This window comes from Semicossyphus pulcher, unplaced genomic scaffold (genome assembly GCF_022749685.1).
Source record: "Semicossyphus pulcher isolate SPU_LCO1_2020_fin unplaced genomic scaffold, fSemPul1.0.p SCAF_13, whole genome shotgun sequence".
Lineage (NCBI taxonomy): Eukaryota > Metazoa > Chordata > Actinopteri > Labriformes > Labridae > Semicossyphus > Semicossyphus pulcher.
In genome coordinates this window covers 27,726,017-27,741,113 of record NW_027211637.1, presented here as the reverse complement: position 1 = coordinate 27,741,113, position 15,097 = coordinate 27,726,017, and the positions used below count along the sequence as shown (strand labels likewise).

Sequence of the window (15,097 nt, the reverse complement as noted above, 5' to 3'; positions counted from 1 at the left end):
TCTGGGCTGCAAATTGTGAAGCGCACTTTAATGATTTACCGACTTTACTGCACTCAGTAAACAGTAAAAAAATATGTATCAAAATCAATGCAAAAGATCCACAGATGTATATTTTCTACATTACCCACAATGAGACTCTACTTAACCGGTGTGTTATGCTAGTAGCAGCTAATGTACCGTAGCTTCAAGCTGCTAGCCTCAAGTAGAGACAAGGAGTGGGCTAAAGAGGTATGGAAAACTCACTTCTTTCTAAATCCACAACCTCCAATGTAAAGTAAAGTTTGTGGACACATTATGTTTTTGGCCTTTATTGAGAGAGGACAGTGGATAGTGTTGGAAACAGGGGAAGAGAGTGGGGATGACACGAGGCAGGGGGGCCTAGGGTGGGGGTTGAGCCCAGGGCCGATGCATCGAGGACTGCAGCCTCTGTATATGGCCGCCGATTTAACCGCTGAGCCAAACCGGCGCCTTTTGGCCTTTAATGATAGAAAAGCTGGAGACAGACAGGACATTTGGGGAGAAGAGAGTAAGGGGATGACGTGCAGCAAAGGGCCCAGGACGGGAGTTGAACCTGGGGTGGCTTTGTTGAAGACTGCAGCTTCTATACACGGACCGATTGTGACAAATTAATCCACTGCAATTCACTGTCAAAACAGTGATGTCCATACACGGAAAGGGACTGCTTCCTCCACTGTATGAGAGATAGTCCTGGATAGTACTTGTCACAACTAGGAGGGCAAAGTACAACATTTTGGGTGGTTAAGGCGTTCTAGATAACCGCTCATCTGAACAGTTTCACGCTCAACACCGTTCTCTCTTGGGTCCACGGCCATATGCCCGCTTAGTGTTAAAAGAAGGGGATGAATGGTTCTCGAGATATGCTGAGGAAGAACAGACAAACAGAGAAAGAGTTCTGATCGAGCTTAACCCGACTCTGAGGACTAGCGGTTTAATTTGGTGAACTTCCCGACCCTCGATCAAAGGCAATAAAAGGTCGCCGCTTCCCTAAACTTGTCTATGGGATCCATCCAGGACAAACAGGGCCAAGAAACACCAGACCCTCTGACTGGTTCTCATCAGTGTAACAGCTTGGCAGTCAAGTGGATTAGAAGGAGCTCAGACTACTTTGTACACGCTCAGCCTTCTGCTTGTAACAACATCAGCATTATGTTGAGGTAAACCACCCATGAAGCAATGAGGAAGCTGAACATGACACCAGAATTTCAGTGCGCCGGGTTCACGTCCTGGTTCTGGTTGAGATTGTTGTTGAGATTTTGTAGCGCTTGGTGACGCTGGTGCCGGTGTAAGTGGATGGCGTTGGACTCGGGGACGTCAGCGGTCTCAAACGCGGTGGACACCAGCGGCATGAACTGGCGGAAGATGCTGACGCTGCCGTGCCAGAAGGTCGGCTGAGGGAGGTGACCGGCGAGAGTCCACGTGCGGGTCTTCGGGTCGTACGCTTCCACAACATCCGACAGCTCAAACGTGTTGTCGTAACCGCCTGACACGTATAGTTTACCACCCAGGACGGCCACACTGCCTCCTACATGGACCTGGAGAAGAGAGGAGATTAAGCAAATGCTTTTTATGTTGTACAATATTCTTTAACCTTTTCCTTTAAAACAAACTGACAAAAGGAAAAGACATTTTGGACTCTTCTGACAAACTTTCGCAGCCTCTTGTCCATTATTTTAAACTTTAGAGACGGTAATAAATGACACATCCTGTCATGTGAAATACAAACCTGCGTCATCGGATTAATTTTGTCCCACTCATTCTTCTGAGGATTATAAACATCCACCTCGGCTGAGTCATCCCTGCAAATAGAAACACACTGAGGTCAGGCTGCAGCCGACACAGTCATTGCTACAGTCAATAGTAATCATGCAAACTTTACAGACTATTACAACAATTATTGGTCATCTAAATCTAATCATGTTCTCAATGTATTCTCCATGTCAGTGCATCTATAACCAACCTTATTAACACTCAATGTAACAATGTTGTGTAGAAATCTGTAATTTTGTTCTATTAAAAATAATCAGGCAACAAATGGATCGACCCAACCAAACCAAAAGTGTAATGACATATATAGATGATAAATTAAACTGTACCTTTGCATCGTGCTTGTCACAAAAGATTGTCATTTTGTACATTGAATTTGTTTTTTTTGGGGTTTTTTTTACAAAAGCACCAAATGTTAAAGACTTTAATCATTCTCTAAAAGAGAGTTGTTGTTTGGCCGTTTCTCACAGCAGGACTCTGAGTGGAGAAGATCACTAACATGAGTACAGTGGTGCCCTCAAGTGGTAGAACAGCAGAATGACTGTTTACTAGCTGATATAAAGTGGATGCCTTTACCATGAAGTGTTTACCAGACTTACGATCCTTTACTTATGTGAAGTGCCAATACATCCTCTAAAAATACATTCAGAGTCAGAGTCTCGAGTTTATAACAACATGAGGAAATCCACGTGAAGTATTAAAAGAAAATATTTTGTAGAAATTCAGGCTGTGATTAAAAAAAGATAATCTATACTTGTGTTATATTTACCTAAGTAGGGAGCTAACATGAGCTATTTGCTATTCATAGCCACTTCAAAGTGTCACAACATAAATGAGGGGTTATGATGGGATTATTCGCAGAGAGGAAAGAAAAAATAAATAAATTCAAAATTTTTTAATGTCTCAATTTGTTTTGTATTTTGTAAAATATGAGATACTTTTACCTCTTTGGGCCTAAAACATTAATTTTAATGCAAGTACTCCAGAATTATAAAGGGGACATGTGTCTTTTGGGTTGTGTAGGTGGGACAGACCGACAATACACTGCTTAAATAGGTGTCGCAAGCAAAACAGTTAAACTATAAACATTTAAAGTTAGGTTTCGTATTTTACAAACGTATCATATTCTTTCATTTAATATCATAATCTAAAATGGAACTAGTCAAATAAAAGCAGTGTAGCGTAAAACGTATATTTCCTTCTGCAAAGTGGTGATAAGTCCAAGTATAAAGTAGTACCATAAAAATGGTATCTCAATCAGTGCTGTAGCTAATGTACTTCACTACTTTGAATGAACTGGTGTTTACAGTGAGTTCCTGGACATCTGTTCTGAAAGGACACTTTAAATGAGGGCAAATGAAAGCATAAAGATTCAGGCTCAGATGTAACTCACCTGATAAAGTAGATGAGGCTTTTGAGGGTCACAGTCTTGGGAGTGAAGGACCAGGGCGGCAGCTGTCCACAGCTCACCATGGCCCAGCGGTTGGTGTCTGCGTCGTAGCACTGGATGGCCATGGTGTCCTCCCCGGTCAGAGAGCCGATGGCGTACAGGCGTCCGCTGCACGTGGTGGTGGAGCAGTTGTCCATGGCGTGCAGCATTGCCGGTAAGGCCTCCCAGCAGTCCAGAGCGTGATCGTAACGCTCGGTGCTGTCCGACGCCACCACGTACAGCTGACCTTTCAGCACGCAGGTGCTGTGGTACTCTCGCGCCTTCAGCATGGGAGACACCTCAGTCCACTCGTTCACGCTGGATTTATAACGCCACACGCCGTCGTAGAGGCGAGAGCCGTCAGAGCCACCTGGAGGACACAGACATTTTGTCTCCATGGTTAATATACATCAAAGATTTACATTTGTTGCTGCCTAACGCCCTGGTGCACATTGAGATGGACCACAAAGCTCAATTTGGTTTGTTTCCACTACTTCATCAGGGTTTTACTCTCTGAAATGACATTCAATGAAAAGGAAGACAAAGAAATACTTTTTAAGCCTTCAACAGGAAATGTAATACTCTTTCCACGGCAGAATGGCTAGACCATGTGTTTGTGCATAATTTTTCCTTTAGTCGTACGCATCTCCAAAACAAGTATATATATTCAAAATAAAATACATATTCCAATGTTTAAAGCAATGAATAGTGTCCAATGCATTAAATGGAACAAAAAATCCTGATTATGGGACTTTAATGTGCTTTATATTCTTATTTTGGAAACACAGAAATGTGTAACATTTTAAATACAGACCCTATTCCCTTTTACATCTGATCCTTAATATTACAAAATAAGATAAAGTGAAATAACCTCAGAAATGACTCAATACAAAACTGTTTTTTAACATTCAGAGTCAGAAATGAATCAGCGTGAAAAATATTGATAATGTAGTTTTATATCTGGCATCCTTCCTCTGAATCTCCTGTGTAGCACCTCGCTATTTTAATTCTTTGAGGCATGTCTACGGCATGAACTCAAAATCTAAAACCTTTTCTAGTAAATACCCTACCCCAAAATTAAATACTCGATTTCAGGACTTGTAAGTAGGGATGCACGATATTATCGGCACGTTATCGGTATCGGCCGATATTGGCTTAAAAATGAACTATCGGACATCGGCCAACATGCCGATATCCGCTGATATAATTAACCGATAAAATAATGGGCTGCTGCATACTTGATTAAATGCCCGACCTGGGCGCAATGTCCCCGGCGCGAAGAAGACCTGCGTGGCGCAGCCTGATGACGTCAAAGTGTCCGAAATAGATATTAAAACTGCTATTTGCAATGACTGCTCAGCTGTGGTGATGCGAGGAGGAGCCAAGGCAAAGTCTTTCAACGCTACAAACTTCATTAACCATCTCAAGACCCATCACCCCGACCGTTGTAACAAATGTGATAAGAGTATCACCATTATACTGTACGCTAATTCCAATGCAGAAGAGAGTTGATGATCTCTGCAATTAGGTGTGCGGGAAAAAAATATCGGTATCGGTAATCGGCTAAATGAGTTGTAAAATATTGGCATATCGGATACCGGCAGAAAATCCAATATCGTGCATCCCTACTTGTAAGGGATCTTCTCTGGACATCCTGTTGTTTCCTGCTTTTACAGTGACTCAGTTTATGAGGGAAGAAAACTCTGGACAGTCTATGATGCAACTTTTTGCATTCCTTACTTTGTTGCCTGAAAATACCTTCTGAAAGTTTCAACTACAGATGTATTCAAGTTGTGGCTCCGACACCAAATGTATGAATATTAATATCTCAACTGATTGGAATTGAATCCTATGATATAAAAACTAAATCTGCCCGCCAACATTATGCAATCCTGCGCTGCTGTTATTTCTGTCATTGACGGAGTGAGCGAAACACGGCTAAATGTGTTGTCTGTGCAGGAAACTCAAGCTCTCACTGAAAGTATAGGATGATTTCTCAAAGGGACGGAGCAGTCAGATGGTGATGAAGAGGATGACAACACCACTGTGGTGTCCTGGCAGCACACCATGTCCTGCCTCACTCTGCCTTGTTCCCACATGGAGGCACCAGCCAGCAGTTTATTTATAATCCTGCCTGCTGTTTCATAAGGTGGAGGAGCGGGAATGGAAATCTACTGACTGGAGCGTTCACACTACACTGAATCTAATCTACACAGCAACTGTATTTCCCTGCAGCCTGTCAGAGGCCTGTCCTTTAGAAAGTGGGACACCAGATAAAGCTCCATCTACCTTATGATTAGCACATGATCCTCTTTGCTACAAATTTCCACAAATAATGAAATGTTGGTGTAAATTTAGAACTTCAATATTACAATATTTGCAATCTCTCTGATACAAAATATCTGATGACAACTTGTGCAGAAAGGTGCTTGAGGGTCTTACCTGAGACATACATGTCGCTTCCGAGTGCAGCTATACTGTAGCCTCCTCCCAGGTGGTCGGGGAACTCAGCCAGGTAGCGCCACTGTCCGGTCTGAGGGTTGTAACAGTCCACTGTGACCAGCTCATCACAGTCCTGGTCGCAGCCTCCGACCACCACCAGGATTTCTGCCAGTCCCGTGGAAGGCCGCGGCCTCATACGGTGGCAGGGCCTGTCGTGGCGGTCGTACTCGCAGGACTGGAAGCTGCGAGCTTCGTTCACCATGCGGAGGCAGGTGGGCGACAGGTAGACAAGCGGGTCGCTCTCCACGTGTGCCAACAGGAAGAATCTCCTGACAAAGGGTAGCCGGATCTGCTGGAGGAGCTCGGGCCAGTAATGCAGCCTCCGCTTGAGGTCAGCCTTCACCCAGCGCACTGCGATCTGATAAACCGTCTCCTCCTTGTCCACGCAAAGCTCGTCTTCTGACACAAACTCAAGGAGACGCTTCCAAGGCAGACGCTCAAAGTCTGTCCCTTTAGCCAGCTCCATTATGTTTTTGAGGACAAAGCGGCGAGCGCTGGTCGCCAGCTCTCTGCAAGCGTAGGCCTCTGCAAAGTCCTGGATCTCTAAGCAGTTTGTAACATCGAGCCGCTGCTCTAGGAAAGCGCAGCAGGCCTCTTTGACAGAGGGGAACTGAAACAGATCTGCCGTCTTCAGCAGGACGTCCACGTTATCCTGAGTGACTGTGACCCTTCCCGTGTAGCAGAAGTCCACCAGCAGACCTAAGAGCTCAGCTGACACCTCGTGAAGAACCACCCGGTCCATAAGGCTCTCCCTCAGAGTTCCTGCAAACATAGCTCTGAAGTACGTACTGGCTGCGGCCAACACCGTGCGGTGACAGTGGAACTCGCGGCCCTCGGCGCACAGAGTCACATCGAAAAACTTCCGTTCTGCTCGGAGTTCATGGATTCCCCGCAGCAGGTTGAAGGCGTGAGCCGTGTCGAAAAAAGGCAGGGTGGACGGTTGCGTCTGCAGGACTGGTTTTTCCATCTCTCCTCTCTGAGTGTCTCTGTTTCTGGTGGTTGTGCTCAGAAGGCTGTTTTCATCTAAAATGACAAACACCAGAAACATGCGTCAAAGTTAAAGCCACCACATGGATGTTACATAACACGTAGGGCTGCTACCGACTATTTCATCTATAAAATGTAAACGGGGGACCAAGTTGATGTCTTCAAATTGCTTGTTTTGACCAGGCAACAGCCAACACTGCAAAGATACTCAGTTAAGAATCAATTAAGACCAATAAATAAAAAATGATGAAGCTCAAACTAGGGAATTTTTGTCACTCAACAAATCAACAGAGCTACTGCTCGTGACAGTAGCATGTTAGGACTGCGCAACATGAACCAAAACACAGTGGTTTTAAAACAGGAAAGGAATACAGAAATGGCGGTTATCAAGAGGAACAACATTAAATAAAGTTTCATAGTTTAAGAAAGATGACAAAGATTAAAGTCAAGCTAAAAAACAAGATGTAGACATTTCTACAACCTCAGCACCAGGCGTAATGTGTAAACACACACACAACAAATGTAACCCTAACCCTGACAGGTTCATTCCCCTTGTAAGTGGTGGTTATTTTACATACACAACCAAACAAATAAGCCGAGTAACGGGCCGCTGACTCAAATAAATCCAGAACATTTAAATAAATAAACCCAAACTGTTCCTTCTCCTACCTGACGACCTCCTCCAGGTAAGTTTTACGAGCTAAGCGAACACGCTCGACAGTCTGGAAAATACGACAGCTCAGCTCAGCACGACTCCGGTGAATACGACCAGCTCCTTCCCCGTGTTTAAGAAAGAGAGCTCGCCTGTGCTCAGGGGCTATAAATACACCAGCAGTGTCCATTTCCAGGCAGGGCTGGGGGGGGGGGGGGGGACTTTAGGGAGAACACCTAACATACCGTAGGCTGACGCTGTGGGGAGAGTATAAACCCCCTCCCATGGTATGTCTCTGTGGTCAGTCAGTGTGAGTAAGTGGTCTTTGAGAGGAGAGCCAGCTGAGCCCGGGCCTCCTCGCCGCCATCAGCACACGTTATTCAGCAATCAGCTCCTCAAAGTATCCTGATGGCACAGAGCCGCTCTGACCGCAGCCTGCGAACAGGAACAGAGACGGCTCAAGTGTTCAAATCAAATATTGAGGCCTCTAGACTGTAAATGCAACAAATGTTGGTTACAGTTGTCTACGGATAAATCCTGTTTCTTTCCTGACATATCTCAAACTCTACTGCATAGTTTGCCATGAAATTTTCTACAAACATTCATGGTTTGCAGAGGCCCATTGGTTGGTCAAAATTTTCCTCTTATTCAGTGAAAAATCTCAACAACTACTCGTTGAACTGGCACAAAATTATGTTCAGCCGTTCATGGTCTCCAGCGGATGAAATGTACTATCTTAAGTGATGCCTTTGACTTGTCATGTAACGCCAACAAGAGGTCGACATTGTGCCCTTCTTGAGTGACATATCTCATCTACTATTGGATGGATTGCAATGAAATTTGGTACAGCCATTCATGACCCCCTCAGGATGAATTGTTATATATATACAGCTCTGGAAAAAATTAAGAGACCACTCCAAATGTTTCTTAAATCAGCAACTCTCTCTACATGTCATGGCCAACGCAATCCAGATCTGTACCCCATTGAGAACCTCCTGAATAACAACGAACAAATCCAGACTGCTTGACTTTTTGCACAAAGAGTGGCCTAACGTCACCAAACAGCAATGCGAAGGTCTTCCAAGACACATGGAAGCTGTATTTAAAAACCAGGTTATTCCACCAAATACTGATTTGTGAACTCTTCCTGAGTTAAAACATTCGTATTCTGTTGTTTAAAAATGAATATGAACTTGTGTTCTTTGCATTATTTGAGGTCTGACAAACATCTTTTTTGCATTTTTTTAACCAGTCGCCATTTTCCTTTAATTAAAGACCTTAATGAGAATATTTTATTTCGAAGTAGGGAGAAATGTTGTAAAGAATAAAACAAGTGTTTATTTTACAACACAAACCTATAAATAGAATCGGAATAAAGAACCAGAGAAAAACATATTTTTGCAGTGGTCTCTTAATTTTTTCCGGAGCTGTATATATAACAATATTTGTATAGCAGTTTTTAAAACACACAGTTACAAAGTGCTTCACATACAGGAGAGAGTGCACAAATCCCAAAGTGCAGACAGGCAGACATACAAACAACACTAACACATAACTCACACATACCAGCATTCATTCATACACAAACACAAGTATGATGCACAGACAGAAATGATGAAAACGCTGACCTATAGAGGAGTTTTTAGCAGCCGTTTAAAAACAGACTGCAGATTCGGCAGACCTGATGTACTGGGGAAGCCTGTTCCAAAGTTTAGGAGCAGCCACTGCAGAAGCACGATCACCTCTGGCTTTGAAATGTGAACGAGGAAATGATAAAAGGCCTTTAATGATCCGTTAACTTTTTATCCAGCGCCATCTTTTCATCCATAATTTATATGCGTCGTAAGCTCAGTTGCTTTACTTTTATGACTAAATACTTCAGAAACTAATTTCCAGTTGGCCTCAGCTGTACATTTTATAGAGCAAGCAATTCATCAAGATAATAATCTGAATATAGAGCGTTTTAGTTGCAGCGCTGTTAATTACAGGTTGAACCTCAACATATTTACATTTACAGCTGCTAAGAGATTAAATATGAAAGCATAATGCACGTTGAATAACTCAATGTTCTGTCCGTATTTTGTGTCTTTATACCCCGAATGTCACAGAATGTTGATTTGTAATTATTTATTCAAATTAATTCAGAGAAACGTCAGAGAATAATGTTTCCTGCACAAAACTCCAAACTGTAAACACTGCTATAATCCTGTGAATCATTATGGGCTGTTTAATCAGAGGTATGGTTGCTTTTGCTATATTTTGTGGATTACTTTGTGGTTATTCACTCAAATTAAATAAACAGCAGGCAAAGAAAAGACAGTAAAAAAGAGGAAAACAACGAATAAACACAAGTTGCTGTTGGGTTAGTATGACCCTGCATTAAAGGCCTTCCTAAGACTCCTGTCAATATTTAGAGATGACCGTTCCTGCTCAAAATACACAGGTATCTGCTTACAGAGATTTGTTTAAAGGTTGTAATAAAGCCCCAGCAGGTCCTCTGGCCAAAGGACTTAACACAAATTCCACATGAGGGTTCAACAATGCAGCGGTGCACGCAGCTCTGCGAGGGATCAAACTGATCTCCTGAAGGGCAGACGGGACCTCAAACCCCAGACCCGCTCTGCAGAGACACATCTTAACTTCTGCAGAAGAGATTTCTGTATGTCGGAGGGGATAATGGCATTTCCTTACATACGCGGGAAGAGCTTTCCTTTCACAAAGTTGTGTGTTTGATTTCTTACTCCCACTGGCCTCTGAAGCAAATACTCAAAATGTTCTTTCATAAAAGTCAAATATTCCCTCTCTCCTTTAGATATTTCACCAAAAAATATCACAGAAACAAAGCTGGCGTTTTGACAATATCTTCCAGCAGAGAGTATTTTAATAATCCAAGTATTGAGCAACTTACAATCATCTACAAGAATAGCAGACAGAAACGTGTACTCTCAAAGGACGGCAGAGAGGGGAGGTGGTGGAAACAATCTCACTGCTATGAGAGACGAGTACAGAGAGAGCAGTGTAACAGCCAGCATATGACCCCCACAGCCTGGATACATACCTGAAAGGGACCCCGTGCCCCCTTTCATCACGTACCAAAACAATATTCTCCTGTCTGCTCCTGGAGCTGAGCTCACGACCTGCAGTTATATCGAGTACAAACAAACACTCAAAGAACTACAATGATGTTAGTCAGAGGACTTTGGGGAAGTTTTCTGAACACTTAAGAGCATGGGCGGTTTATGTCATCTCTCTTCCTTGATGGTTGATGATATGAGGGTCTATTCTTGTACTTGAGAGCTTCATTACTACTGTATCTGTTGACTAACTACAGACAGAATGGTTGTAAATAGAAACTGTGCTCAGTCTGAGTAAATGAGCCTCATGAATCAGAGTTAAAACATCCAACAGGACTAATGAGTCTACATGTGTACATGAGAAAGTACTGAGGCACAGTGATGTTTGAGATCAATGCTAATGTGTTAAGTATAGCTGGCTACCTTTAGCATCTTAGTTTAGCAAGTTACCATGCCAACGTTTGATGAGGGCGCCATGACTCAATCTGACTTTGTCAAGTTTGTCGAATTAAATCGTCCGATTTCAACTTTTTATTAGGAAAACAACCAGTAATCATTTCAGCTGAGGAGCGCCCATTCATCTGTTTCTGGTGAGTCTTCACTTAGTACAGCGATATGAACCCGAAAAAGAAAGACGTTCTTGTGATGTACTTGCAATTAACGGGTTTTAAGTTCGCCAAAGTAACGACATCATGATGCAGGTTTGTCAGGTCTGTCCTCAAGGGAAGAAGAAAACTACTTTTAAAATGCTCCTTTGGTGAATGGAGGCTGAATCGATCATATCTGATGCATTCCAGGAAGTCAGGAAATCTAAACGTTGATTGACTTTCGTGACACAGCGTCGGGCGAATTTGTTGCATAAGTTGACATTTTTGATCTATAGGCGATTGTTAGCTGAACTTGCAACAGACGTCTGTTTTGAGAGATAAAGATGCTAAATGATCGTCAGATGACGCCGATGAGAGCCCGGATTGCATTATGGCGGATTATGTTTCGCCTGCTTTTGCTCTCCGCATGGACTGTTTTTCCTGCATTACCAAAACCTGCTGAGACGCGATTCGTCAATACTACTTAGACTACAAACGCAAAACAAATACAAACCAGAACACTTTCTGTACTGAAGTCCAGTCCCGCACCTTCAGATTCTACATTTTTAAGTAGAATCTGTAAATAGAGATTATGACCCCCCCAGCGGTTATTTACATTTTCAACCGGACACAATGAATTGGGTACAAAATTTCATGGCAATCCACTGAATAGTTGCAGAGATATTTCAATGGCGGACCAATCAATCAGAAGACCAAGATGGACGTCCCTAGAGTAAAAATACAAATACTTGAAGGAAACTAAAACAAATGAGAAAATAACCAAAAGAAATAGCCAAAACAGCCATGAAAGGATAACTTTGGGATTTTTCAACCTAGACCCTATTTTCCCACGTGTTTGGAGGAGGAGTGAATCGTAGAGATCAGATAAATCTTCAGCCATGACAATCTTTTAGATATCACTGAGCAACGCTTTCTGTACTCCAACACAACAAACACTTCTTCCTCTTCCTCTTCTCTCACTCCTCTCTCCTCCCGAGATTTCAGCGTGAGACTTGGTTACAGACAACAACAGAGAGCATAAGGTAAACTAGCATGGCTGCCACAGTATTGTCAGACACTTATTATAACGATCTGAGCCTGTCAGTAGCAGAAACAAGCGCTTTTAGTGGCTGTATATTGGCGTATGCACGGTGCCCCGTTTCGTTACATTGCATCTCATTTCGCGGCTGCCGGCCGGTGCTCCCTCCCTGAATACTGGATCGATTTCAATAATTGTTGTCTCCACTAATCACTTACACACAAACACATGGGAAAATAGGGTCTAGGCTGAAAAATCCCTAAGTTATCCTTTAAGCCATTATGCAAACCTAGATGGCATGACTTTGTGCAACGCTCTCTGCTACCAAGAGTTTAAGTATTCAGTGCGTAGTGTATATTCCCAACTGTTCTGTGTATGTAAACAGGGTAAATCAACAACAGGCTCAGTTTACATGAAGGTGTTTACTGCGAGGTCTCTATCCCTCTGTTTGAATGATAGTGTGGCCCCTTGCTGGCGCAAGCGTGCAAATACCGTCAGAGATCATTTAGATACTTTTAGACTCCAACACTGTTTTGCATTTATGTCATCTCGCTATCAGCCATCATAGCAGTAGAACAGCCCCACTGTTTGCAGAATTACCTCGCAGAAACTGAGATATCATTCATTTGCAATATTATAGTTTGCATGTTTGAAGATTTAAATCTCAAAGTAAGTAACAGCATGACAGAGAATATGAAAGAGCCTGCTAACAAGGAAGGCTCATGAAGGAACATGTTGGCCTGTTCTGCAACTTAACTGTGCTCAGATTCTTCTGGTCGAGTGCAGCACCTGGTAGTTTAACATCCACACTGAGACAGCTGCTCTCTCCAGGCTGCTGGGGCCAAGTCAACCATCAGAGCGGGGTGACATAAACCCCTGGTCCCCCACAGCTGAGCCTAGTCTGGCCATAAAAAGGCAACCACGCCGCAACAGTCATCTCATCCCCCACAGAGGAGGGCCAGAAACACTAACAGCAACAAGAGTCAGATAAGAGGACAAGTGAGAAAGGATAAATGCCTTGTGTGTTGACGCCACAGTACCTCATCTAAATTTTGCACCTTTGGACGTAGCACTTACAATATAAGGAAAATTATTAAATATTTCACACAACAGAAAACCTTTTGATTAAAGTCCAAATCAACAAGTGCAAATTTAAAGATTCAATCTCGAAGATTTCAGTTTCGTTCTCTTGGGCGCCACCTTTGGCTCTATATCGATAAAATGTGTGTCGAAACAGCTTTAAAAAACGTACTGTAGTGCTGCAAAGATGCTCTTGCAACAATATTGTCAATCAGATGAAAGAAAGAAATGTATTTTGGTATAAAGAGACCCCAACAAATGTTACATTATCATGTTTGCTTGATAAAAACCAAATGTGCGGTGCAAAGGTGATCATACCCACTAATCCTGAATCATATCTTTAGGCTATATCTGTCTAAATAACTGCAATATGATCAAACTAACCCACTCTCATATTTGTTGAAATGTAGCTGCTTCTGAAGTATGTAAGGAGTGCATCTGAGTAGTGCATTTTTACTTTCCATATTCTGTGTACATTTGTTTCAGCTCAGTTCTTTTACTATGAAAGTATTCAAATACAGGGCTTTTCCTTGTGATAATATACTTTTATACTACTTTAATAGAAGTAAAAGCTCCCCTCTATCCTTGTTTCACTACCGTGCCCTGCTGAAGTCTCCTTGACAAAGCCAGTGAACCTTTACCAGGTCAACTAGACCATCTTATGACTGAGCTCACAGTCTGGAAACCGCCAAATGAATAAAGCAGCATTATTCATTAATCCTGTATTGGGAATGCAGGGCTGAATAAACTGCAGTACCACCCAGGAGGCTTGTTTCATGTTATGTCTCACCAGGGATAATTCCATCACCAAAAACAATGTTCTCCCTCATCTGCTCCTGCATTCCTCTAATTCCTGCTCCTGTCACAAGAGCTACAGTTAGGAGTTATAATAAACATTTGCATTATACAGGCCATAAAGCTACACACTGAGGCCTCTGTGCTCTGAAAAACATGTCACTCTTCTCTCTCTAAAGACGGAAAATTATATTATTCAAATATATGAGCTAATGCTAGATCATAGCTCAAGATATAAAGCTAGTGTTGCCATAAGCAAATGCATACTTATTATGCTAATGACACAAATGTTTAGCAACTTCTCCAGCTAGCTTAATCAACTTTCTGCATAAACGTAACGGCTCAATTTATAATGTTAAAGTGCTGTAAACGCAATGTCATTCATATTTATGATAGCAAACAAAAATTGAAGCTCTTCTTTTCGCCGACTCATAATATGAAAGTAATGTCATGTTAATACGAAGCTCGTACGTTATTTTTCAAACGGACATAACGTATACGTTACTGCTAACCTGCTGTCAAACTGTCCTCGGCTCGGAGGAATTAATGACATTAAAAACGAGCCAAATCAACTGTAGGCAACTTACCAATACTAGTCTTCGCCGGATGTTGAAGATTTAACAAGTATTACGCATTAACATCGCACGAATCGAGCTGTAATCAAAGTTTTCTGCCGCTGATCTGTTCGGCCTCTTCTGCGCCATGATATCATGCAACGTAATGGATGCTGCGTTAAAGGGCTGTCGTACATTCCGGTTTCAGACTGAACACGCAGCTACTCCCACACTCGATAATCCTTGTTGCGAGTTAACAGCAGTAGGTACACACAGATCATTAAGTAAAAGTAGCAATACCAAAGTGTATGTAAAGTATTACATTTAAATGTATTTGTATTAAAACGTTCTTTAAGTACCAAGAGTGCTCATTACGCAGAATGGGGAAATTGATGTACATCGTGTTATTGTTTCTGTAATTACTGACGCACTAATTTGTAAGTGACTATAATATTGCAGCTGATAAAGGTGTTAATTACTTTATATAGTTATTGATAGCTTGTTCATTTCCTATGGCCTTAATAATACATAGCCTAATAATTTATTTATTGGTTATTTTTGACATTATTATTTGACTCTGCAAAGTAACTATATAACAGAAAATGTGTGGTTC

The 15,097-nt window shown here is 42.2% G+C and overlaps 1 protein-coding gene across 2 annotated transcripts; it reads right to left on the bottom strand.

Annotated features, from left to right (window-relative positions):
• Positions 1 to 658: 658 nt before the first annotated feature.
• Positions 659 to 14,629, bottom strand: klhl21 (kelch-like family member 21). Of its 2 annotated transcripts, none has more exons than XM_069660269.1 (5): positions 14,518 to 14,629; positions 5,657 to 6,739; positions 3,179 to 3,584; positions 1,745 to 1,817; positions 659 to 1,553 (listed from the first exon to the last, which is right to left on the bottom strand). In XM_069660269.1, the coding sequence occupies exons 2-5, from the start codon at positions 6,681 to 6,683 to the stop codon at positions 1,224 to 1,226; spliced, it is 1,836 nt and encodes a 611-aa protein (XP_069516370.1). In that variant the 5' UTR covers positions 6,684 to 6,739; positions 14,518 to 14,629; the 3' UTR covers positions 659 to 1,223. The 2 variants fall into 2 exon arrangements, with proteins under 2 accessions (XP_069516370.1, XP_069516371.1); XM_069660270.1 differs by lacking the exon at positions 14,518 to 14,629 and adding an exon at positions 7,373 to 7,420.
• Between the last annotated feature and the right edge of the window lie 468 nt (positions 14,630 to 15,097).

Coding starts and splice junctions, on each gene's coding strand:
- klhl21 (XM_069660269.1), bottom strand. CDS start 6,683: ATGGAAAAACCAGTCCTGCAGACGCAACCGTCCACCCTGCCTTTTTTC. Junction 1,818..3,178: donor AGCCTCATCTACTTTATCAG/GTGAGTTACATC, acceptor TTCTATTTGCAG/GGATGACTCAGCCGAGGTGG. Junction 1,554..1,744: donor AAATTAATCCGATGACGCAG/GTTTGTATTTCA, acceptor TCTCTTCTCCAG/GTCCATGTAGGAGGCAGTGT.